The sequence below is a fragment of the Meriones unguiculatus genome, chromosome 9, assembly GCF_030254825.1.
Source record: "Meriones unguiculatus strain TT.TT164.6M chromosome 9, Bangor_MerUng_6.1, whole genome shotgun sequence".
In the NCBI taxonomy this organism is placed as follows: domain Eukaryota; kingdom Metazoa; phylum Chordata; class Mammalia; order Rodentia; family Muridae; genus Meriones; species Meriones unguiculatus.
In genome coordinates, this window is record NC_083357.1 from 64,792,347 (window position 1) to 64,816,427 (window position 24,081).

Sequence of the window (24,081 nt, forward strand, 5' to 3'; positions counted from 1 at the left end):
GATCATCTTTTCAGAGACCACCAAGATACAGACAGCTCTTTTGGTTCTACACTAGGGAAGACATTCAGTGATTTCCTTTGCTCTATAGCCGATGAACATCAGTGGGAATTTGCTATATTGAGTAAGAAATCTAGGAGAGAGATTTCTAAGAAAGGGGGAGGGTTCCCAATAGTAAGACTTGCATTGTATTTAGCTAGGGAGATGCGTGTGTAAATTAAAATAGAACCTGTGGGAGTACTACAGAAAGGTTCTCAGTCTAAATCAGATGATTTTCATTGATGAAATTCAGTGTTATACTTGAATAACTGTCTAAGGCAGTACACGTCAGGCTGACATACAGTCAAGTTCCTCAGCAACCGTTTGAAGGGATTTTGAGTAAGAAATGTTGTAAGGTCATTATTATGATGGCTTCCATTATTAATCAAGACCTATTTTCTCCAGTTCATTTTCTGAATCTGTTACTTATGTCATGTCTGCCCCCAAGTCAACTTTAAATCATCTTTTATACATGTGGAACTCTAGAATTATGTTAAATTCCCCAAGGAAGCAGTTATCTTTAAAATGAAAAGCGTCAAACTACAAAGGAAAGTGGTTGCATTATTTCAGGATAAAACATGTTCCCCAAGGCTTTATCCTCAGACCTTTCACTGCCTGGCTTAGCGGTGTGCGCTACAGTTAGCCCCACAGTCCTCCTGCTGGGATTTTACATTAGGGCAAGACAGAGGTGGTTCACCTGTCATTCAGGAAGGTTTTACAGAGTCATCATTGCAGTCATTTTGAGCTATTTAATGTTCAAACTGGAGTAGTTTTTCTTTATAGAACCGTTCTTTCGAATTTAGAAAAGAAAATCGTGACAATTATAAAGTCCAATTATTCAAACCCAGTTTATCATTTTCAGGCCTTTGGCAAATTGGCCTTAGCCTGCAATCATGAGAGATCTAAAAGTCTGCTATTAAGCCTCAAAACCTCACTGGCTGCAGAACAGCTTAAGAGCCTATTTGACTCTGTAGAATGTAAGACAGATTTGGTTTCTGTCCGTAGGCTCTGTGTGACCTAAGACAACTACTTAGGCCAACACATAGCCAACGATATGTTGAGTCTGGTTGCTGTGATCATAAGCATTTTGAAATGTTTGAAATTACCTCCATATGGAACCATGGAGGTAAGTAGTTCACTGTTAACACAGCTCACACGTCTGTATCATTCTGTTAGTCCTAGCCAACTACCATGCTCCTTTTCTTGAATGACGTTTAGAAACACATCTCTAATAAACAATATACAATGGGCAGTTGTTGGAACCAAAATTGTTCAGACTTAAGGAATTGTTATTGAAAAATTGCCTTACTTGCTTATTCTAGTGAGAAGAGGTTCCAGTCTTTGTGTCAGAGGAGCATGTTAGTGATGGTATCTAAATGAAGTGTCTTAGTTACTGAGAAGTCCCTCTTCCCTACCCTGTCATAAGGACTGAGAAGAGATGGCCTGGGAAGCCAATGCTTCTTATTTGGGCCTGATGCTATTACTGTTTACTTGAAACCCTTGTGAGTGTAGTTATTTCAGAGAACACTGGGCAATGACTGGTGCAGTTACCATCCTACCAGCACTGTACCATGTTTTTAAAGCATTTTATAGCTTAGCTGATGTAACAGGTTTTACAATGTATTGTATATAGGAGTTCCATTCTCTATCAGATAGAATATCTTTGAAGCTGAAATAGAGGTGGCTGGCATGTGCCAAACCTGGCTTAAAGGCCCTTTATTCATTTAGTGAGTCACTGAAACCTATATGTATTGAATGATGATGACATGCAAAGAGCGATTAACAGGTAGATAGAATAGAACTGATTCTGATGGATTATAAACAGGGTAAAGACAGGAAAAATTTCAGAGGCAGGGGTGGATCTCTTGACTTTAAGACAACCCTGTTCTATCTATAGAGTGGAGTTACAGTCAAGGCTACACAGAGAAACTGTCTGGAAAAAAACAAAAAAAAGGAAAATTTTTTTCATTACATTCATGTGTGTTTATGTGTGTATGAATGTGCCATGGCACACATGTAGGTCAGACGACATCTTGAGAATCAGTTCTTTCATTCCACCTTGTGGGATGCTGGGATTGAACTCAGGCCATTAGGGTTGGTTGGGATCAACCTCTACTTACTGAACCATCTCATCAGCCTGAAATTAGATTATCTGATTTAAATGTTTCCTTTTACAGAGACCCCAGGTGCTTACACTGGCTCCCAGGCACTCTGCCTCAGCTTTCTGTATTTATCGCCTAATTTCCCTGAAAGTTTCACTTAGCCCAAGACATGGTTTTTCCTCGAACCCTTTATAGTTCTGCCAGCTCCCTCAGGGGAATGTACCATGGCTGGATTTTAATCCGTTAGAATGGTGGCTTCAGCTGTGAAAGTTTTAGCTAAGATTTTAATGACCAGGTTTAAGTAAATGTAATAGATGGACCAGCAGGTGTTCTAATTACAGTCGCCATTAAAAGGCTTTTTGTGAGGGTTTAAAAGTTACTATTAAAACGATGGTCTGTGCTGCGCCGTGCCTGCACCACGTCATCCACCAGCGGGGAAGACTTCAGTGTCCTGGGAAAAGATTCATATAAAAAGGAAAGAGGAGAAGAGAAGCATTGCAGCACTCAAGCCACTGTCCAAGCCACTCAAGCTTGCTGTCCCTTTGGCTTTCATATCCAAACAGGTAAAATTCTTTGTGTTTCTCATGTTATTTTAATGTTGCTTGATATTGTATGTCTGAGGGATATTTTGCCCTCAACGGTCCAGTTTAGATGTGAGGGGAACCAAGGAAGCCTTGCCCTTCACTGACCGGCCTTATCAACCACCAGCCTTTGGGGAAGAGCCAACCTTTTGAGAACTCAGCAGCTCGTGTCCCAGTGCTGGACATTGATCTTAGCCTCATCCCCATCAGATGAAATAATTTGGAGGCACATTTTATCACCTAACTGTAGGCTTACTTGGCAAGGGGCCCATCCAAGATAGGTGTGTCTCCACCTGGATCAGTATTGAGTTCTACATTGGTCTGGAAGCCGGTCCGGCCAGCTGTGATGCACTAACGACCAGAAGACAGACAGAGAAATGTCACGTGTGCCACAGGGTAGCAAAGTCAAACAGTCTTTTATTAGCCATCGACACTTAACGGAGGCTTCCGATTCAGAGCAGATGGCCCAGCTTCTAACCTCATGAATGACAGAGTTGAGAACTAAGCTCTACTGGGGATTGTACAGACAAAGTGTGAGTTTGGTAAAGGATGACTTATGGGCTGCAGGTAACTAAATAAAAATAAAAGATGGACTACATTAACCACAAAAAAAGTACTGAGGATGCCAGAATGAAGTACAGATGTTTGTTCCCAGTGTCTGAGAAGCAAGCTCAAGACAGGCAGATGCCCCTGTGTTTCTTGGCTCCCTGTACAGCTTGTGTAGGGTTGGTGGTCCAGATGCTGGCCTCCTTGACAAGCAGTCTTCATTTTCACTCATTGCAGTCTGGGTGTGTCATGATTGTATCTTGATGCCCCTTAGAATGAAGATGATCCCCAAATTCACGGCTGCTCTTCTTCTGCTGACTCTGTGTTTGGAAGGCTGCTCCAACCAGCACTGGTCCTATGGATTACGCCCGGGAGGAAAGAGAAATGCTGAACACTTGGTTGATTCTTTCCAGGAGGTAAGTTTCCCACCACTGTCTCACTTCTAGCTGCTTGAGCCATGCAGTGCAAGCCCCGGTGGCACTCCTGTGAGCTTACCCTAGATACTGATGCTAGGGAGACAAGACTTGACAGACTGGAAGCCAAATTCTTCCTTGTGCTTTGGACAGAGACTAAGGAACCAAACAGCAGGACAGGTGTGAAGAGCCTGGCACACCAAGTGTATCACAGGGCAGCATGCTCTCAAATGTCTGTGATGATTATTAAATCAATACTCTTGTATAATTCTCCAGTAAGTATCTATATCAAGGACATATGTGCTGTTATTTATTGTCACTAATAGAGGCATTTAAGCAAAGAAAATGGAGACTGCTTAACTCCATGAATTACCAGTTTAAGATTGTGAGGTGGAATACGTACTGCATCTAATTTCCTATGAAGGAGATTATGACCCCAACACCAGCATTAATGTGGGATGCTTGTTTTATTTTAAAACTTCACTTCTTAAGGGTGGGAAGGATTATGTGAGAAAAGCCACTTCCATTCGCTGAGAGCAGGAAATGTAGCTGAGGAACTTAAAGCCAAGGCATTGTCTGATTCTGAAGATGCAACAAAGCCCCAGAATCCGAAGCCTCCGCTCTGTAGGTTATTTGTGCAGCAAATTTCATGCAACTATAATGTAGTGGAAACTATAAATAAATACAGCCTAGCTGGGTGTGGTGTTCACACCTATAGTCACCGTCCTTCAGAGGCTAAAAAAAAGAAGTCTGTCCCAGTCCCATTTCTACTGTTATAAAAAGTAATTTAGGGGGAAATGGCTTATGTGGCATACAATTCCAGAGAGTCCATCGTTGTGGGGAAGTGAAGCCAGGAACTCAAAACAGCTAGGTAGAGCCATAGCAAGAACAGAAAATCAATAAATGTCTGCATGCCTAGCACTCAGCTAACTTCCCAGAAATCAACCCCAGGGAACGGTGTTGCCCACAGTGGGCTCACACAGTCAGGTCTAGCCTCCCATATCAGTGAGCATTCAAGGTAAGGCCCCTAGACATGCCCACAGGCCAACCTGATCTAGACAGAATCTCTTCCCAGTTGATCACATATTGTATCAAGTTGGCTATTAAAAACTGTCATCACAACTCCACCCCTTGTCTATAGAGACATAACCACACTACTTTAAGCCAGTTCAAGGCTTGCCTAGGATACACAGTGAGCCTCAGAGCAATCTGGGATACAGAGCAAACTCCTGTTGGAGATAAAATGAAAAAACTGTAGCAACAGACAACATAACAAACAGAAATCCAGCCCTACTAGGACTATAAAACTGTCTCTTCTTGAGGGTGGGAGCATTTGACTCTTGTTTTCTCAGAGAACACGACCTTTTACTGTCCCCATCCCCTCCCGAAATTCCACTTACTCTTTAAGAGCGCATCCTTGAATCCCCAGACTCCACAACTCTCCAAGCCTCTCACTCTTCCTCACAATCCTCAGACCTCTCTCCAGACAAATCTTGGTACAAATGGAAAACTCTGTTTTGTTTCTTTTATCTTCGTCTTTGAGAATGTCATTCTTTGTCTGCAGATGGGCAAAGAAGTGGATCAAGTGGCAGAACCCCAGCACTTTGAATGCACTGTCCACTGGCCCCGTTCACCCCTCAGAGACCTGCGAGGAGCTCTGGTGAGTTAGAGTGGTCATCACATAGGGCTGGAGACCCAAAGGACTTTGGATGCAGTGGCTTCCCAGCCCCACAGAGCTACCTGACTCACTTGGCATAGCGAGAACTCGTGTTTGGAAACTATGTTTCTCTTAAATTGACTCAAATATGTCTCCATAACCTTCACGTACTAAGCCCAGCATCAGTCTTTGGAATAAACAGCAAATTTCTCCCCACTGTAATTCTCTAATTCTGAAGGGCTATTCAACCCCTCACTACTCATCTCTGAGCTGATTGCTAACCCCTGAGTGACTCAGCCATTGCTCCCAGGACCCTGGGAACAATAGAAAGCAAAGGCAATGCTCCCCAATCCCCTTGGGATTACAGTAGTCAACACTTAGCAAGTTTATAGCTCAGAGCCACAGATCTGACTTCAGGTCTGTTAGGCCTAAAGCCCACCATAAAGGAAATCTATTGGTCTAATATAGGATTCATTCTCATTCTCTCCCCTGTCTCCTCTTTGTTACTGGGTATTGATCCCAGAAATGATCACATGCTGGCAAGCACTGTATCACTGGATTATATCCTTAGCCGCCCTCCTACTTAAAATAATTTTTTTTTTTTAAAGTGAGACAGAATTTCACTAAGTTTCTCAAGCTGCCTTCAAACTTGCTCTGCAGCCCAAGTTGGACTTGAATTTGAGGCTTCTTTTTTCAGCCTCTGGAGAAACTAGTTACAAGGGTGTGTTACCACACTGACTGAAATACAGGTTGTTCATGAGAACAAACATGAAACAAACATGAGTAGAGAAAGTGAGCCTAGAATTGAGTGTCAGTGTTCATTGAGCTGCCTTCCCACTTATTTCTGGCAGTCAGGAAGCATATGGCTAACTCCTAGTTACCCAGACAAGCAGAGAAGTCCTCAGTGAATCATATATGAAGATAAAGTTGATTTTTGAAAAATTTCTCAAGTGATTTCAATTTCCAATCCCAATGGACAAAAATGAAGGTGGTCAGACATCTTTATTCCCTTTCTTGTTCTATTCTTACTTATAGCCCAATCAAAATAACAAGCACTGAGATTCCCCTAGGCATGACATCATGATGGACTCCAGGGCTGGGTTGACTCAATTCTTTGGCACAGTGTCATGCTTTCAGTGATCAATGTAGATATTTTATAAACAGCTCTGCAAGATACTGTGTGTTATGTTTCTGGCACTTGTGAGTGATGACAAATGCACTTGTTCGTAGATCTGAATTTTAGAAAATAAAATGTCAGAAACAGTGAAATTCAGCTAGTCAGTTCAACACTGACATGCATGTTCTGTATTTTCAGGACAGTCTGATTGAAGAGGAAACCAGGCAGAAGAAGATGTAAATGCATTGGTCCAGAAGGATCCACAACACTCCAGTGTAACACTGACACTGAGATTTGTGACCTGTTACAGACCTGTAATTGTGTGGACCTCAGCATTTTTATACCCAGCAGTATGGATTTCATAATAAAATAATGTGTTGTGGATGAAGTCCTATAAACATGATGTGCCTCTGACTCTGAGCTTTGGGTGCAGGTCTTTAAATGAGGATGTGGTGGGTGGGGAAAAACAAACAAAAAAAACTACGATGACATTAATGTCTTGTTGATCAGGAGACTATTGCTCACATCCACCTTCATTCATGGAGAGTTCAGAGGAGGCTAGTCCACCTGGCTTCTATAGGATTATAAGTGCATACTTGAGCCCTGCAAGTCAGATACACCCATGGCCATGGCTTCCTGATGCCGAGAAAGAACTCTCTACCCTCTCTTTGCCTTTCGTAGTCAGCTAGAATCCCATTGAAGCAGAGGGGAGGCAGAGCTGTTTGGGCTCTTGGTCCAGTGCCTTCTGGCTCCATATGGTCTTGTTTTTTGTGGTGTGAGGCTCAGAACTGTTTCAGTTTTCTGTTGCTGTAGCAAAATCCCTGAGGCTAGACTTGATAAGGAAAGACGGTTTCTTTCAGTTCATAGTTTAGGAGGCTGAATAGTCCAAGCTTGGGAGGCCATATCTGTTATGTTGTATCATATTCTAGCCAACGGTATTACTTCATGGAACCACATATCACAGAGGTATAGGATGTTCACAGATGCCAGATATTGGGTGGTCTCCCTTTATAACCACCTACTCTCATAGTAACTGACGCAGTCATAGCAACTCTCTTTTGTAAGACAGGCATTAGTCCATACTAAGGGTGCTTTCACCATGACCCAAAGACCCACCTGCTCATAAAGGTTTGACAACCTTGGGAACAGGCTTCCAGAGTGTGAATCTTTAAGACATACACCACATCCAAGCCATGGCAGGGGCCATGGCTTAAGGCTGTCTTCCTTCCTGAGAGCTTTTGTATTTCACTTGACAGGAACTGGTGTTTCCGTGTCTCCTGGACCACTCATGCTAGATCTACATGCACAGAACTTTTCATGCAAGATGGGAAATAACCTTGATGGTCTTCACTCAGGAAAACGGAGCCTCAGAGTTTAGGAGACCCACTCAGTTCTGCTGGGTCTGTGCTTAGCACTACTCCCTAACCTGCACAGCAAAGACGCCAGTGAAACCAGACGCCTGAGACATGGGAGAGCCTGGTTGTGGGAACTGAAATAGGAAATTGGGACTCGTAGTCAACACGGTTCTACTGGGGCCAGTTCATGAGGTTCTTCCTAGACATGACTGACACATTGTCATCCTCAGAACTTCCAGACAGCTGTGGGATCACCAGAAAAACTCAAACCTCAGCAAACGCCCAATGAAAGATTTTTTTTTTTTTAAACAAAAACTGATTGGCAAGTAAAACTCTACCATCTTTCATGGATGTTTCAGTTTATTTTACAGTCTCATGTTGCTCAAACTGGCCTTGAAGTTGCTATTAACAAACATTTTAAAAAAGCAACAGACCTTAATTTCTACATTATATTTGGAGCATTGGGTTTCTGCTATCAACATCATCCCTGGGGATTCTCATTATGGGATAAAACAGTGTTCATACAGCAGCTGCTTGTGTTAGAATTGAGGACACAGTATCTGTAAGCCTACTGGGCCCACTTAATACACAAAAATGGTCCAAAAGAGCAAGGGGATTGGAGAATAGTGAAAACATTACCTTTACTACGTCAAATATTTCTCTCCATCTGAAAACTTTACCTTCAGTGTAACTTAAAAAGAACCACACACACACACTGTGAATCAGTGCAAGAACACTTAGAGCTGCCGACAGCCTACACAAGTAGAATTTCTCAGTTGGAACGCACCAAGCCTATACACTCACTTATGCCTTGGGGCAAATGCCACATACATTTTTAATAAGCACACAGAGCAGTGGTTCTCACCCTTCTTGATGCTTCGACCCTTTAATAAAGTTCTGCATGTTGTGACCCCAACCATATAATTACTTTGTTCCTACTTCATAACTGTAATTTTGCTACTGTTTTGAATCATAGTATGAAAATCTGATATGTGACCCCCCCCCCTGTGGGGGTTGTGACCCACAGATTGAGTCTCTGACATAGGCTAATCCTTAGACACACAGATAATAATACGTTATTAGTTTTAAAAATTAATAGATTAACTGGGTCAGCTTAGATCCTTTTATTTATCCACTTACTTATTTATCCATGCCTAAAGAATACACAAAGAACCTGCATACCTGAAGTTAATTCCCACCAGAAAACTTTCAGCTCAGACACCAAAGGTATAGATAGGCAAGGCAGAAAGAAATGAACAGACTGCAGATTTTATTAGTTCTGTGTAAGACAGACACCAGGACCCCACGGTAGGCATTTCAACAGGATCTTGTAATAAAATGAGCCAGAGAGATCCTGAGGGTGAAGTGTCAATAGGAGGAAAAAAAAAAACCCATTAAGTCCATGATCTTATTTTATTAATCTAAGAACAATAACAAGCTGAACACAAAATAAATTTAAAATACATTTCCACTTTTAATTTACAAAATAAATAACAGCAAATATGAACAAAACTCTTCAACACACATCTTTCTAACTGTCCATGTATGAAACCCAGTTAGTTATAAAATCATGGTGAAGGAATTTTGACAGGATCCTGGGTGAGCAACTTGTAAGAGGTGACTGAGAAATGAGCTCAGATATGTAGGTAGAAGATCAACTACAAGCGCCTCTGGAGAGTCAGCTAGAAGTAAAGGCCCCAAACCAAGACCTAGTTCTCTCGTAGGCAACAACTGATGTTTTGACTCTGAACCCACCCAAAGAGAAGCTTCACTTTTCTCCACTTCTTAAATTTTACTCCTTTTGCTGTACTGAGAATAGAACCCAGGACCTCACATGAGCTATGCAAGGGAGCTCCATCTTCAGCACTTCAGATTTAAAATTTTAAGTAACACACTTATGGAGGGATGAAAATGTCCAAGAAAACAGCAGTCACCCACTGCCCAAAGTACACAAGGAAAGTCTGAGCAGGCCAGTTAGTGGTTCTGAAGACTACGATCCACAGGCTGCTATGAGAATTAGGACAAGGTGTACCAATATCTCAAACACAGATGCCAGACTCATTAATATTCACAAATCTTTTGATCAGGATAGCCAGGCATGGGAGGCTCAAAGCACCGGTAGAGGATGAGAGATGTGGACTCCAGTTCCTACAGCAAAAGCCTTTGGACAAAAATCTCACTTCCTTTGGTTCCCTCAGAATAAAGGCCAGGGCAGAGAGAACACGACCAAGTCCATGCAGTCTCAGATCTATCACAGATACGGAAATGGACTTGTGTCATGGGACACCCTCTCTGCTGTCTTATGCTGATGGGTTGGGACTTATGCCCCTTTCCTTATACCTGAGAAGTGTGAGGGATGAAGGCACAAACTTGGAAACACCTCCCAAGGATGTTTCACAGAATGGTGCCCCTGGCACTCAGGCACCTTCTGAGATACAGGAGTCACGTCCGAGAAAAGGTCACGTGAATGTCTACCATCTAGCCGTGTCTCTGCACTCCTGTGATCTGAGTATATAAGTTGCATTTAAGTTGCAAGATGAAAATGTGCCCCTCAATCTGGGAGCAGGTAAAAAGACTCAACTCGGGAAGCAATAGACAAGGTGGTTAGCATCCCACCTCAGAGGCTCCTCCTGCGGCACACCTTGTTTTAGCCAAGGGATCTGCAGGGTGACTACGTGTACAATGGCCGTCCCTGGCTGGAGAAATGACTACATTTCTGGAGTCAAACAAGAGGTGGAGATAGAGGAAGGAGGCAGCCTAACTCAGGGCTTCCTTTTCACAGAGTGCAGGCTTTCTGATCCTACAGCAAGCCAAGAGTGAATTGCACAGCAGGCTGTTTCTACTGAGTGTGCTGAGGAGCTAGATCTGTGGCCTTCAGCAAGTGTATACTGAATGAAATCTTAAATAAGAACCTCAGAGCAAGACAAGTCACCACCGCAGAGAGGGAAAGGGGGAAAAAAAAAGTGCCACTTACCAATACCACGAACTCACAAGCCTTCAATGAATATTCACTCGTAAACACCGTGACAATCTCAGGGCTGATTTTAGTGCCTTTCAGTCACCCAGAGATAGACCCAAGGGCAATAAAAACTGGTTCTTCCTGCCCTCAGCTTCTTTCCACTTCTGTGTTAAACATCACTGCAGTCTTTAACTTTAGGAAGGATGATTTTTTTTTTCTCTTATTCAAATAAACTGCTTCGTCCATAGCTTCTGTCCCAGCTAGTTATTATGTCAACTTGATACAAGCTAATCATAGCAATAAAAACCCTAAGGCACCTTCCCAAAGAGGTGTATCTCCCAGCGCCCTGTAAACCAGTTCCTACCTGTATCACCCACAGTCCTTTGTGTCAAAGCAGTTGAAAGCTATTATTTTTCATTACTGTGGAAAGGGGACCATAGAAAAGTTCCTTACAAAAAGAGGCGGGGGGTGGGGAGTTTGGCACATCCGGGCAACGACAGGGCCAGCTCTGCTCAGAGACCCAAGCTGAGGGCTCACTCCCACGAGTCTTCGAGAACAGGCTGTGGATTTGCTCTGCTTTTCCCACCCAGTTTCTGTGCTTCATTGGCAGCCTGTAAAGCATGGTGACACCTTCAAATCCTTTTAACCAGTCTGCTAGGGCTCACCTCAGAAGCTCCGGGCTCCATGGAAGCCCTCTAGTTTACCCTTCTGGTGCCTTCCTGCTTCTCTGCACAGCCTGGTTCTTTTCACTTAAACAAACAAAGAAAGAAACAAAAACACGCAAAAACAAACCAACAACAACAACGACGACGAAACCCTTCAATTCTTATTACATGCCAATGGTGTCCAAAGTTGCCATCTTTTTAGGGAACAGCTGCATACCCGAATTCACCCTCAAATATCTTGAAGAAAAATGAACAGTGCTCAGGTCTAGGAAAGAACGTCACTGATTGCATGACCCATTCTACCTTAATGGCATCCCATCAGCAAAGCACCCTATAAAACAAATACTCAGAGATTTTCAAATGCAAAGTTACCGGTGACAGCTGGGATTTGAGACCAAAGTAGCTTAAAATTTCAGAGCCCGTGATTGCATGTGGGTGCTCCCAGACGGAGGTAAAGAACAGAGATTCTCAAGGCTTCCTAGGATATGAATACTGGCTTCTCTAGTCCAGTGCCAGGCATGTCTCTAGGCTTTGCTTCTTCCAACCAGGCGTGCCTGTCTGAAGGTGGTGGTGAAAGCAGCTGTGCAAACAAAGAGGCAGGTAGGCAAATGCAGATTCTCACTGCTGAAATCCCTCCGCTCACTTGAACTTGGAAGAAAAGGTTCAGGGCAAGGTCACTGAGAAATTCTAGAAAGCTCAGGGTACACCCAAGCCTCGTCCAGAAAGCTTTCAGTTTTGCCGTCAACACCCAAGTCTGACAGAATTATCTGAGGCTTTTCACATACCATTCTCACCGGGGCTAGGTACTGAAAACCTCGTTAGGGTTGTCTTTTGGATTTACCTGCTACCTCGGGCACACCCTATGTGAGCAAGCTGGGCTATTAGTAAAAGCCTGTAGTCAACTTCCTGTGTGAAGCCTCAATTTCCTTACCTACAAAATGAGGTGACTGAGAGTGTGTGTGTATGACTTTTAAACCCCCTCTAATGCAAAACATGTATACATCTTATGGTCATTTATGTGAACAAAATATTTGGACATCCAAGTCACGCTAATTTTTCCTTATGAAAGGAGTATATGGACATTAGTACCATTAGCAAGCAATCAAATTAATTCTATGATCAAAAGGAATAAATAATCAAAGGGAATATTGCACTGTATTCTCCAGGGTAAAATCAAGTAGCAGGCAGGGACCACCTCGTCTGTCCAACGGGGTCTGGAAATGTACCTGGTAGAACCAGAGCTCCTATGTCCCTTAGAGCCCAGGATTTGGGCTCAGAGGAAGGAGGAGGATGAGAAACAGAGTGCAAATGAGCTTCAAAGGAATCCAAGGCACAGCAAGTGACCATTGCGAGAGGAAGGCCATTCATCAGGAGAATGCCAGTGGGTGAGTCCCCAGCCTCTCGAGAGAAGCCGCCCACACCTGAGCGTGGCCCACCTCTGCTACACATGTGTGCTCTTTCCCTCAAAGGAGACAGTAGGCATTAGGGAACGAGAACCAGGGCAGCTCCTGGAGTGTTCTTGGTATCTGGCTCTTTCAGGAGGCAATACACGTTAGGGATGCAGACAGGAGGGAAGGAAGGACGTCTTGAGCACAGCTGTTCAGAAGCTAACCGAGAAATCCAAGAGAAGTCAGAAATCCAAGAGGGGCTCTTCTCTACCCCGCTATCCCTGTGTCACCACAGAACTGCTTGCTGGCAGAGGCATCTGCAGGTCCAGGAAGTCGGTGGTTGAGGCCAACATGCCATCGTGGGAAGAGGAGAGCACTTTTCATGCAGACAGATGGCCAGTTCCGGAAGTTCTGTGGGCTACAAAACAGTTCTGGGTTGCGGGATCCTCTCAGTGCAGGAAGCAGTGCTGGCAGGGAGCCTTGCACGGCAGGCCACCATTTCTGGGGGCCATTCTCAGGCAACAGTGGTCCAAGGCACTCGGGGGGTGCAGAGCCAGGATGACATCCTCACTGAGAGCCTGGTTCGGAAGAGAGGATGCCTGATTTTCGAGCCTTTGGAGGTGGTGGAGGTGGGGCTTTGGCTTCTCTCCGGACAGGCAGGGGGGGTGCAATCTGGGGAGAAGACATATGGAATGAGAAACAGTCCCTTCTTTATTTCCAACTCATCCTTCTCCCATTCCACACTTTGGTTTTATTCTTAAGTTAATGTGCATTTATTCATACCACCTGTATAAGACAAAAGGGGGGATGGTACTTATTATGGTACTTATTTGTCCTTGTTCCCTTGAGCTGAACACACACACACACACACACACACACACACACACACACACACACTAGCATCATACCACATGGTTGCCAGGTTGGGTACCTGGAATGAACCCATCTAAGTCTACTGGAACCAATACCTATTCTGGTGTGAACTTGAACTCATTCATCTTACCACCAGTGTGGAAGCAGAGACCATGCTTCTTCCAATCACATGACTGTATGAAGCGGGCTCCTGGCATCTTTCCCTTCCCATCTCCCAAGGCTCCAGGAGTGAACCAAGCACTAGCTACAGTGTCACACGTGTGGGAAATCCTCCCCTTTACACAGTGTGGATAACCCACTGTCTGTCTTCCTAGGGGCGGGTTCCTACCTCAGCTGAATTCCTCTGGCTGCTCTCATAGGGCTTGCTTTTAGGAGGAGGTGGAGGAGGGACAGCAGCCATCAGCCCATCGGTCTGCAAAGATGGGGAGCCTGGAAGTGATACAAAAGAGACAGAGTGACGATTTACTGAAGACACCTCATAAAAATAATGCTTGCCGCAAGGAGACCTGTACTAGCCTCGTATGCATTGCTATAGCCATTTCTGAAGTTTCTATGGAAAGAATGGAGAAGACCTCGTGCCCCGCATGACCACAGGTGCCCTTTAATTAGCCAGAAAGCTTCACACAACGTTCTGAAGCATAAATTCCAATGTTTATTCTTAAGCTGGGGACGAGAACATTTCCTCACTTTAGGAAAGTGCTCTCTGATGTGCCCCGTGTTTAGGGAAGTATATATGCTCTGCAGCAAGCCTCACCTGGCTGCACCCAACCCTTGACCACCGTCTTTATTTGGCTCTGGCAGATGCGTGCTCCCTATGCCTCTGGGAACCTTCAAGTTGTCGAGTGCTGCATATGGCTGGTCTCGGATTGACAGCAGCATAGGGACTGGGCCTATTTATTAGCCCTGATTGGGTCTAACTAGTCAGTGACAACTTTGTAAGTGACTCGTGGTTGGAAAGGGACAGGAAGACCCTTAAGGTTGCTATTGAAATAAGTGCAACTCCAGCCCTTTGATGATTCCAGTGGCCACTGGATAAAACCAAACATCCTCATGCAATTTGTGGCTGGTCTGACTAAGAACTGGGAGGTTCATGGGCATACTCCATTTCCTAGCAGAATGAATCTAGGAGACATGGATAAACTCACTTAGGGTCCTTGTAGCTTTGGGAGTGAGGGGAGGTGGGCTCAAGGCTGTAGACTGTGGGGGTGAAGAGCTGTGGAATGGCGTCAGCCGGCTGTCCACCAACTGGAGACTCTTTGGCCTCTGGGATTTTCTGCCTGGGCTCTGGAGACAAAGGAAGAAACCAAAAACATTAAACCTTCATGGTAGACTTTGCTGATCTCAGTAAACCCAGAACAGCCTTACATGCCGGACAGAAACTAACAGAAGGGCTTAATTCCAAGGGCCATTGGTCTTTCTGTTCTCTAGTGTGTGGGTACACACACATGTGAGGACCAGGCTGGCTTGGTTATCTGACTCTATCTACTTCTCTCCACTATATGCCTGAACCCAGAGCTCAATGTTCTGGCTAGTTTAGCCATGCACGGAAACCGCATGCAAGCTGTCATGGCCACCCACTCCTCACACTTCCCTCCTGACCCAGCCCTCTCCAATTGTCACTTTTACACAGCAGACACTCTGGCAGAGATACACACTGGGAATGACACCCAAACACAGATAACTTCTGGTCTGACCACCGGCTCGATTCTTTGACGCTCAGTAAAAGTTGGTCTTGCAAACACTTAACACCTTGGTGTGGCTTATGAAAGAGAAAGTAGCATCTACTTTAAAGATGAAAAAGTTTGCACCGACTCACGGAACGCAGAGGCAAGAGCCACAATTCCAAGTGCAACGCACGCGCTGACGCTGTGGGTGTGTGATCTTGTACCAGTATTGACTTGGAGACTTGAGACTCTCTGTGTAATGCTTTTTTCCCTGCCATCTGTGATATGACACCACCACGGGCTGCTGCGTCCTGAGACTAGCTGCAGCCAGCCTTCTATCTGTGACTCACTGCTGTGCAGTGACTGAAGAGGTAATAGTGGAGGGGCAGGCAGTGGTACCCGGCCAGTGTTGGCTTGCACTTGTTTGTTCTCATTCTCTCTCTTTCTCCCTCTCTCTTTACCATTATATCGGGTTCTGGAGCTTTCTCTGCAATGACTTGTGACTTGCTCAGACCCCAGTCTTTTCTCTTGAACTTGCTAATCCGGTTCTCACTGTCTTCTTTGGGTGGCAGGTCTTCGACTCTGGCACCCGACGAAGCTCTGCGCTCAAACAGTGGTTCCAGGACGGACCTGTCAGCCAGGAAGGACAAAAGTCACAAAGCACTGGTCCCAGAATGATTAGACTTCACCACACCGCACCAGCAAGACCCTCCACTCCATCTTTATCCAACTTGTCAGGTTCTCAGAGTCTAATGATCAAACAAACAACTCAGGGTAAAATGTGCAGAAATGAGATTATCAAGGGAAACGGAGAAAACATTAGTGAATCTTTATCACACCTTGCCCCTGCATGTTATGTATTTGTTCTCTTGTGGATATGTGCATGTGTGTGTGCAGGTCACGTGTAGGCATGCAAGCATGCGTGTGAAGGTCTGACGTCAGTACTGAGCATCTCCCTCTATCACTTTCCACCTTATTTTTCAAGACGGAGCCTCTCACTGAACGGAGAGCTACCAGAGCCTGCCTATCTCCACTCAACTCTAGCACGGGGGGTACAGATGTGTGCTGTCACATCTGGCTTTGATGTGGACTCAAACCCAGGTCCTTGTGCTCGTGCGTTTTACTGACAGACCCAGCTCCCCAGGCCCCATTTGTATATACTCTGTTCTGGGAAGAGAAAAAGACAGAACCTGTCAGGTCAAAGAGTGACACATCTCTCTGGAGCTCTCTGTAGTGGGTCACAGCTTGTGTGCTGGGGCTGCGGGGCCCGTGTCAGTTCTACCCACACTGACTTGCTGGGTAACCTGGGCACAATCTCAGATTCCTTATCTGCAAAAACGGGACGCTCGGCACCAATGAGTGTTTTTGAGAAATGCCTGCTAGGTATAACGCTAGATTTCCACATCCCATAACGAAAACTGGTCCACTCAAGAATCATGATAAAACACTGCACATGGAGGGGAGTGGTGGAGACATGACGTGAATATTTTAGGTGAGGGCAGGTTTTCTTTACTATTCAAAACATAGAAAGAGTAGCCTTTTGTTGTTGTTGTTGTTGCTGTTGTTTGAGACAGGGTTTCTCTGTGTAGCCCTGGCTGTCCTTGACTCACTTTGTAGACCACCCTGGCCTCAAACTCATTGAGAGCCACTCTGCCAGAGTGCTGGGACTATAGGCATGTGTCACCGTGCCCAGCCAAAGAGTAGCCTGATTTTTAAAAATTAAGACATAAGTGGGTATTTCATGAAAAAGACAGTCCAATTTTTTAAATCTTGGTTTTACTTATTACTAAGTAAAAATAAGGTATTTGAAGCTGAGGATGACGGCTTATGCCTATAGTCCCAGCTACACGGTAAGTGGAGGCAGGAGGATTACTCAAGTTAGATTGGGCAAAGTTTTTGTTACAGTTTAGTATTGGGTTTCACTCCGAGCTAGTCTTGTTTCATCTACATACCCAATTACAGCCCCCCGACCCTTTATTAAATGACTTGGGAGGGGATGCCTGCTGTCATAGCTACCATACTTTCAGAGGGCATTCCTACAAGACAAGGTCTCATTTTCATAACCACAGTGCCATTATCATGCTTAAAACTGAGTCATTCCCTAATCTCATCAAACATACAATCTTCAAATTTCAGGTGGCTTGGCAGAATTAGGATCGGGTCAAGAGTCACTCTCTGTATTAGTTGATCTGCTTAGCAGGCCACTTCTCCCTTTCTTAAGCCCTAGATTAAATATTGTTGTCAGCAGCTATGACCTCAAGGGACGGTGCCTGAGGCAGCACTGACATTACTGTGGTTGTGGCCTTCAGATTCCAAGTTCTTCTTTGTAGGTTTTTGTTGTTGTTGCCTTTAGTCTGGTGTCACACTATCACTGTCTTGGTTTGCACAGAAATGGCCCCCAGGAGCTCTTTTGTTTGAACATTTAGTCATCAGGGAGTGGCACTATTTGAGAAGGACTTGAAGATGGCCTGTCAGAGCAAGTTTATCACTGGAGGTTTCAAAAGCCCATGCCCAGCCTCTTGGTCTGTCTCTGTCTCTCTCCCCCACCTCTGTGGATCAGGATGAAACTCTCAGCCACTGTCCCGGCACCATGCTCCTGCATGTCCCCACCATAATAATGGACTGACCAATGAAACTGTAAACAGCCCTCAATTCAGTGCTTTATTTTCGAAGATTTGCCTCAGTCGTGGCGTCTCTTCACAGCAATAGAATAGGAACTAAGACAAGAGATTAGGGTAGCCCTGAAATTTCAGAAATCTTCCTTTCTTAAGCCTTTGAGTGCTGGGATTGTAGGTATGAGCCATAACCCCTGGCTGAAAGTTCTTTATCTTATTTCAAGGTAACATCTCCTTTTAGAAGTTCCACCTAAATCTCTTCTCTCTTTCATCTATCATCTCTCCATCATTTTATCATATAGCAGCAATATCTGTCTGTCTGTCTGCCTGCCTACCCACCCACCAACCTACCTACCTACCTACCTACCCACCCAATACTGCACACGCCTAAATCTTTTCTCATGGTTATTTCCCCATTATTATAGTTTTCATCTAAACAATTTCCTTATATTGCATTTCCTATTCATTCACTATTTCACTTGCTGAACAAACTTCTGTACTTTGATTTTTGTAATTTAACAACATTTCATCCTCACAGAGCAGTCCCCTAATAATTTTTGCTAGTTTTAAACTGACAAAAAGAAAAAAAAATGCATCAATTGCTGATACCTATAAGGGAGTGGCACTCAATATTTATCTTGAAAAGGGACTGGAGTGCTGAATTCAGTCTGCTGTCCACTGGCTGGCCGCTGGTGGAGGGTGGCGTGATGTACACATATACCAGGATATCTGCAGCTAAAGGACGGGTACTGCATTCTGAGACACGGTGTTTTTCAAGGCCCAGCAGATGAAAAGATCCACAGAAATAAGTGCAGAGAAGAGCACGCATTTCGGTGCTTGACTTCCTATAAAGAGCTACCCTAGGGGGCTCGCAGGAGCCTGAGTGCTCACGTCAGTTCTGAGGTGGTACTGGAGCAGGGGTTAAGATGAGACGTGGAGGGCTGGGAAGACGATTTGGTGAGCTAAGTACCCAGACAAGCATGAGACCCCAAGTTCAGATCCTCAGCGCCCATGTAGAAACAGCGGGGCGGAGCAGCGCGCACTGCAGGCAAGGACGGGGATCCAGGGATCACCAGCCAGCCAGTGTAACCACAGAGTAAGTTCCAGGCTCAGGGAGAGACTGTGCCTCAAAAGGTCAGGTGGAGAGTAACTGAGGAAGATAGCCCAGCACCAATCTCGGATCTCTACACATGCTTGCATGAAGAGCACACACACACACACACACACACACAAACACACACACACACACACTTGCACACACCCACACATGCATGGGAAACTGTCTACTGATGTTTCTAATAAACTGAATGTTAAAGACTCATTAAGATGTTTTGTGTGCATGTGCGTGTTGCATCATTTTCTACCTTTGGAATTCTACACTATACTCTTCTCTGAATAATTGCTAAGGCAAATTAAGTTTGAAATTGTTTTCGAAAATGATACACGTGATGAGAAATGAAGCTGTGCCTAGAAGGCAACTGTGCTCAGTAGGTGGTAAAAGACGAATTTTTCTTTTTTTTTTTTAAATTTTTAGTAACAGCATTGTCAGTGACGTTCCTCAGGAAGAAGACAAGACGTGAAGGGGGCCCACCACCATGAACGACTCTCCTCAAAGGAGTGGTGTGCAAACACACCGAGTCTCACCGTGGTGCCCAAGGCTAATGTCTAGGTACTAGCAAGTGCAAAGATCAGCCTTACCCGTCAGACCCTGGCCTGGAGGGCGCATTGTCAGAGGAGTTGGAGGAGGTGGAGACCACCGAGGAGGCCACGGAGGTGACAGACAGCCTGCGCAAGGTGGAGGACAGGATGTAGGGCAGGACCATGGAGCCTGCGCGGCTCGGCTTCCTCTCCGTCATGCTGGGTGGCTGAAACACATACACACACAGCCCCTCAGGGTCGGCAGCCCGCAGTGCGGCCCACGCGGTCTGGGCCAGATGCCCTGCTGGTCTCCAAGTCTAAGGAGGCTGAGCAGGGTGAGTCTCCAGAACGCTGGAATGTCACACCTCCACGACAACTATCATCACCAGGGGCTCACCGACCCCGTGTGGCATCCTGTTAGATTTGCTTTCTAACACCGGCTGGGTTCTAACCATGGTGGACGAGAGTGGGGTGAAGGAAAGCTCAGTCTTATCGTCTAGGAACGGAGAGGGCAAGACACACACGTGCCTAGACCGTAGTCACGGGAGCGAAGGAATGGAGAAGACTTTAGGTGGTCGGGGGTGGGGGCAAGTGGCACAATCTCGCTCAGCATGGCCTCAAACTCAGCTGTCCTTCTGTCTCAGTCTCCTAGGTGATAAGGTTACGAGCGTGCATCACCACACCTGGCAGGACTGTCCACACTGACGGCTGGAAGAGGTGGCGGCAAAGGTCCTCTGGGGGAAACTCTATCGGGGCGATACACTGAGCTCTGATTTGAGGAGAGAATGTGCAAGTCAGGGGTTCACAACAAGGCTGTTAGAGAGGGCAAGGTAAACTCAGGGACCGAAGATCACAGCCATGAACCAGAACCAATGACACCATCAGTTGTGAGAGAGGGCAGGTTGGCAGCGCGCTTGCTTCCTTTCCGCTCCTGGAGGGCGGGGGCGTGGGGAGGGTAGGAAACACACAGTGATGTAACCTCCTGGGGTATGTCAGCGATGGCAGGGAAGTCAGTCAGGTGCACGCAATGGAAAAGACAGTTTACAACCCTCCCTTTCCTCTAAAGGTCTGGCAAACCAAACTTTTATCAAAACCAAAAAAAGATCTGGAAGAGGTGTAAAAATTAGTCAGGGCAGGAAGGAATGGCCAATGTGTGGAACAAGGGAACCGGTGTGCTCCTGAGTGTTCTTAATGTGCCCCACCCCCAGTCCAGCCACCTGGGTGGAACAGCCACGTGTGAAAATTGTAAACTGGGGGCCCACTCCCCCAGGGAATCTGAAGCCAGTTATCTGTGCTTCATAAGTACCTGTTTCTAAGGTCAGTCAAGTTTGAGAATATCTAGCCCAAGGGATGGTTCAAGGTGACTAAAGGCGGCTCTCCTGCCTGATCCATTGGACATTTGAAGCCCTGAGCGACGTCATGAGAGACTAGGGAAAGCCTGAGGGCCGTTTGGATGAAGCTTACCAGAGTTATGACCCCGTACAGCTTCTCCACTTTCTCCTTGAGTTCACGGAAGCATGAAGAGAGGCGGTCGTGCAGCGGCTTGAGCTGCTCCGTCAGCTTCTCCCCGTGAATGCGCATCCCTTCTGTGAGCAGGGGTATCTGGAGGAAACAGCATGCGAGGAAAGAGAAGCGGCTTGGGGAGAGGACAATTCAGATTTGGAGATTTGGGCAAAGGGGGATGGAATCCAAGAGGCGAACGGGAAGACACAGAATTAGCTAATGGAAACGCCCCTCTTTAGCCAAGGGCTCGGGAACTCTGTCAGAGGAAGAGACAACTATCCAAAGACTCCAGAGAGGCCCAACTGGCAAGGCTGCTACCACTGAGCACTGGGATAATCACTGGTCTTAGACTGGGTTGATGGTTGCTTTTCCGGCAGTATTTATTGAAATGATAAGGAAAAGAACGGGACCCTTATATGCTAGCAAGAAATGAAATACAGGCTAATACACTGGATTACAGAATTTCTATGTGTGTCAATGTGTGTGGATGTGTGTGTCTTGCATGCATGTACACGTGGAGGACATGGGACAACCGTTGCTGTCATTCTCAGATGCCATCCAGCTTGTTTTGCTTTTTAAAGACAGGGTCTCTCACTGACCTGGAATTCATCAACTAGGATGGCTGGTCAGTAAGCCCAAGAAAACTGCCCACTTCGCCTCCCCAACACTGCAAGAGGGTACTGCCACATCCAAGCCCCCTTTCTCTCTCTCTCTTGCACTTGCAGAGAGAGCCAGAGCCAGAGAGCCAGACAGGAGAGAAAGAGAGACAGAGAGGGGTCCCAGAAAGTGGCCTGTAGCTACACTTAAGCTACAGAGCCTGCCTTAGGGCCAAGTGCAGCAGATACCCATGGCACATTGCATGCAGTCGGCTGCACGACTCCTTGGCTACCTACTTGTAAGGCGATGAGTCGCTTGAGGAGCTCCACCTTCTCCTGGTCCTCAGGATGCTCTTGTAGGTACTTTTCTGTAAAAAAAGCCTGAAAGAAGAGCATATGCAAACATTACTTATGACACATTCCCAACTCCAGTGGAGAGGCAGACAGCTTCAAAAGGGAGAAAACCTCTTATGTCAACCCGAAAAGGTCTAATGGAAAATCTGTCCCTTTCTCAGAACCACTGTTCTCACACAGTGAGTAATTCAGAAATGTATATTAAATAAACTCCTTTTTCTATATATAGAGGACAGCTTCCTTAATCCCCAAACCCATCCTTTAAGTTGGAAAGTTTCCTCATTTTGTAGGTGCCTGCGGCTCAGAGAGGTGACACCTGTGTCTGAGAGCATATAGTGGCCAATAGGAAGCCAGAATGAGGCCACAGGAGTGACAGGCCACAAAGCCTGCACTCTTCTGGGATACTGTGTACAAATGGAAACCAGTACCCCCCATGTCAGTCTTCCAGCTCCTTCTTCTATGCAAACTTCTGCCTCATCAAAGGGGTTTCCTGGCTATATGTTTATCTAAATCCAAATATTCAGCCACTGAACACGTCCCCTAACAGCTATGATTCCTGTCTTTACCTACACCGAATTCATGGCCTCCAATATAAAGAGTACCCTAGCCAAACCCTATTCCGTGTTACAGAGGCCTTTTCATAGTAACAGATGAAACATCCAGTTAGAAGAATCTGTGGTGAAGCTGCGTGGCAGTCTGAATGAGCAATGCCAGCCAAAGGCCGATGTATTTGAACACTTAGCCCCCAGCTGGTAGTGCTCCTTGGGGAGGTCATAGAAACTGTAGGAGATGGAGCCTTGCTGAAGGAAGTCCATCACTGGGATGAGAGTGGAGTTTAGTCTTACTCCATTTCTTGTGCATGGATGAAAATGTGATCAGCTGGCTTCCAGCTCCTGCCACCATAACATACCATCCCTTCCCTGCCCCGATGGATTCTATGTCTCTGGAGCCATAAACAAAATAAACTCTTTCTTCATTCAGTTGCTTTTGGTCAAAGTATTTCATTACAGCAGCAGAGACATAACTAATACAAGCTAAAACTGTCTTCTGTCCATACAATGTGGACAGTTGGGCTAGAGATTCCTGGAAACTCTCTCTATATAAAGCATTTCTACTCTCCCTAAAAGTGGCTTCACTGGAAGTGTGTCCTGTACTCTGGGACAACCCTGAGCTGTCTTCCTCCCAGTGGACAGAATGGCGGGGCATCTGTCAGCTATGAAGCCATGGACAATTCCTGTGTCCATGTGCCCATTCAGAGTGGCGCATGACCCAGAGGGAGGTCCATTCGTCCTGTGAGATCCAGGAGCTCGACTAACCTTCTCATAGTTGGAGAATCCCCCCATGACAGCCGGGTCCACGATGCCGCTGAGCAGCATGGAGAGCGGGTGCACAGAGAGGGACCGGTCCCAGGCGTGCTGCTGTACACAGTTACTGACCCTCTCATTGGTCAGCTCCATGGTTTCTATGGCGTTCTCCAAAGGGCTGATTTCTTCCTGAGGAATACAGAGCACATGGGAGAAGGACCCACTGTGATCTCCACTGCAAAGACTGAAACAAACCTGATCATTCTTCTCAAGAGAGGGAAATTTCCTGGATCTGCAGGGGCATTCAACTGTTAAGATTCTGTGTATTAGGGTCCCATGTTTTTCTGTTGGTCCATTACAAAATTTCAGCTATTGAAAAATCTTCCTAGGAAGTGGGATGTTGTAAAATGTGGGTTAAGGAAATGAGTGTTTCTCAGAACAAAATATCTACACATAAAAATGTGAGAAGAAAAAAAAATCTAGACCTGTTACAACATTGTCTCTTAGGCAAACCCACCACAGTGGCTCTGAGATGGGTGGCTAGCAGACCTGAGACTCTTCTGTGTCACTGAAAATGGAAAGTGTCCCCTGGAAAATTCAGGTACCTCCTTGGTAAGAAAAAGCAAGTCATCTTGGAATTCCTGTATCTAGACCCATGCCTCATCACCTTAGGGTCGATTTGGTAGTTAATGGAAGTCAGAAGAAACAGGAAGAT

The 24,081-nt window shown here is 45.6% G+C and overlaps 2 protein-coding genes across 3 annotated transcripts in view; one reads left to right on the plus strand and one right to left on the minus strand.

Moving 5' to 3' along the window:
- Window positions 1–53: 53 nt before the first annotated feature.
- On the plus strand, window positions 54–6,840 carry Gnrh1 (gonadotropin releasing hormone 1). 2 transcript variants are annotated; one of them, XM_021635514.2, is made up of 4 exons: window positions 54–2,701; window positions 3,540–3,681; window positions 5,243–5,338; window positions 6,651–6,840. In XM_021635514.2, the coding sequence occupies exons 2-4, from the start codon at window positions 3,541–3,543 to the stop codon at window positions 6,690–6,692; spliced, it is 279 nt and encodes a 92-aa protein (XP_021491189.1). In that variant the 5' UTR covers window positions 54–2,701; window position 3,540; the 3' UTR covers window positions 6,693–6,840. The 2 variants fall into 2 exon arrangements, with proteins under 2 accessions (XP_021491189.1, XP_021491187.1); XM_021635512.2 differs by having other exon boundaries at window positions 54–3,681.
- Window positions 6,841–9,206: 2,366 nt separating this feature from the next.
- The window catches only part of Dock5 (dedicator of cytokinesis 5), a 179,125-nt gene continuing 164,250 nt past the window's right edge, over window positions 9,207–24,081 (minus strand). Inside the window, exons 45-52 of the mRNA XM_021635507.2 lie at window positions 23,379–23,555; window positions 22,006–22,089; window positions 21,074–21,211; window positions 19,670–19,836; window positions 15,818–15,986; window positions 14,838–14,976; window positions 14,021–14,121; window positions 9,207–13,491 (exon numbers count right to left, since the gene is read on the minus strand). Coding sequence (XP_021491182.1) covers window positions 13,387–13,491; window positions 14,021–14,121; window positions 14,838–14,976; window positions 15,818–15,986; window positions 19,670–19,836; window positions 21,074–21,211; window positions 22,006–22,089; window positions 23,379–23,555 — 1,080 coding nt within the window. The 3' untranslated portion in view covers window positions 9,207–13,386. The remainder of the gene's footprint in view (window positions 13,492–14,020; window positions 14,122–14,837; window positions 14,977–15,817; window positions 15,987–19,669; window positions 19,837–21,073; window positions 21,212–22,005; window positions 22,090–23,378; window positions 23,556–24,081) is intronic.

Coding starts and splice junctions, on each gene's coding strand:
- Gnrh1 (XM_021635512.2), top strand. CDS start 3,529: ATGCCCCTTAGAATGAAGATGATCCCCAAATTCACGGCTGCTCTTCTT. Junction 3,682..5,242: donor TGGTTGATTCTTTCCAGGAG/GTAAGTTTCCCA, acceptor CTTTGTCTGCAG/ATGGGCAAAGAAGTGGATCA. Junction 5,339..6,650: donor GAGACCTGCGAGGAGCTCTG/GTGAGTTAGAGT, acceptor CTGTATTTTCAG/GACAGTCTGATTGAAGAGGA.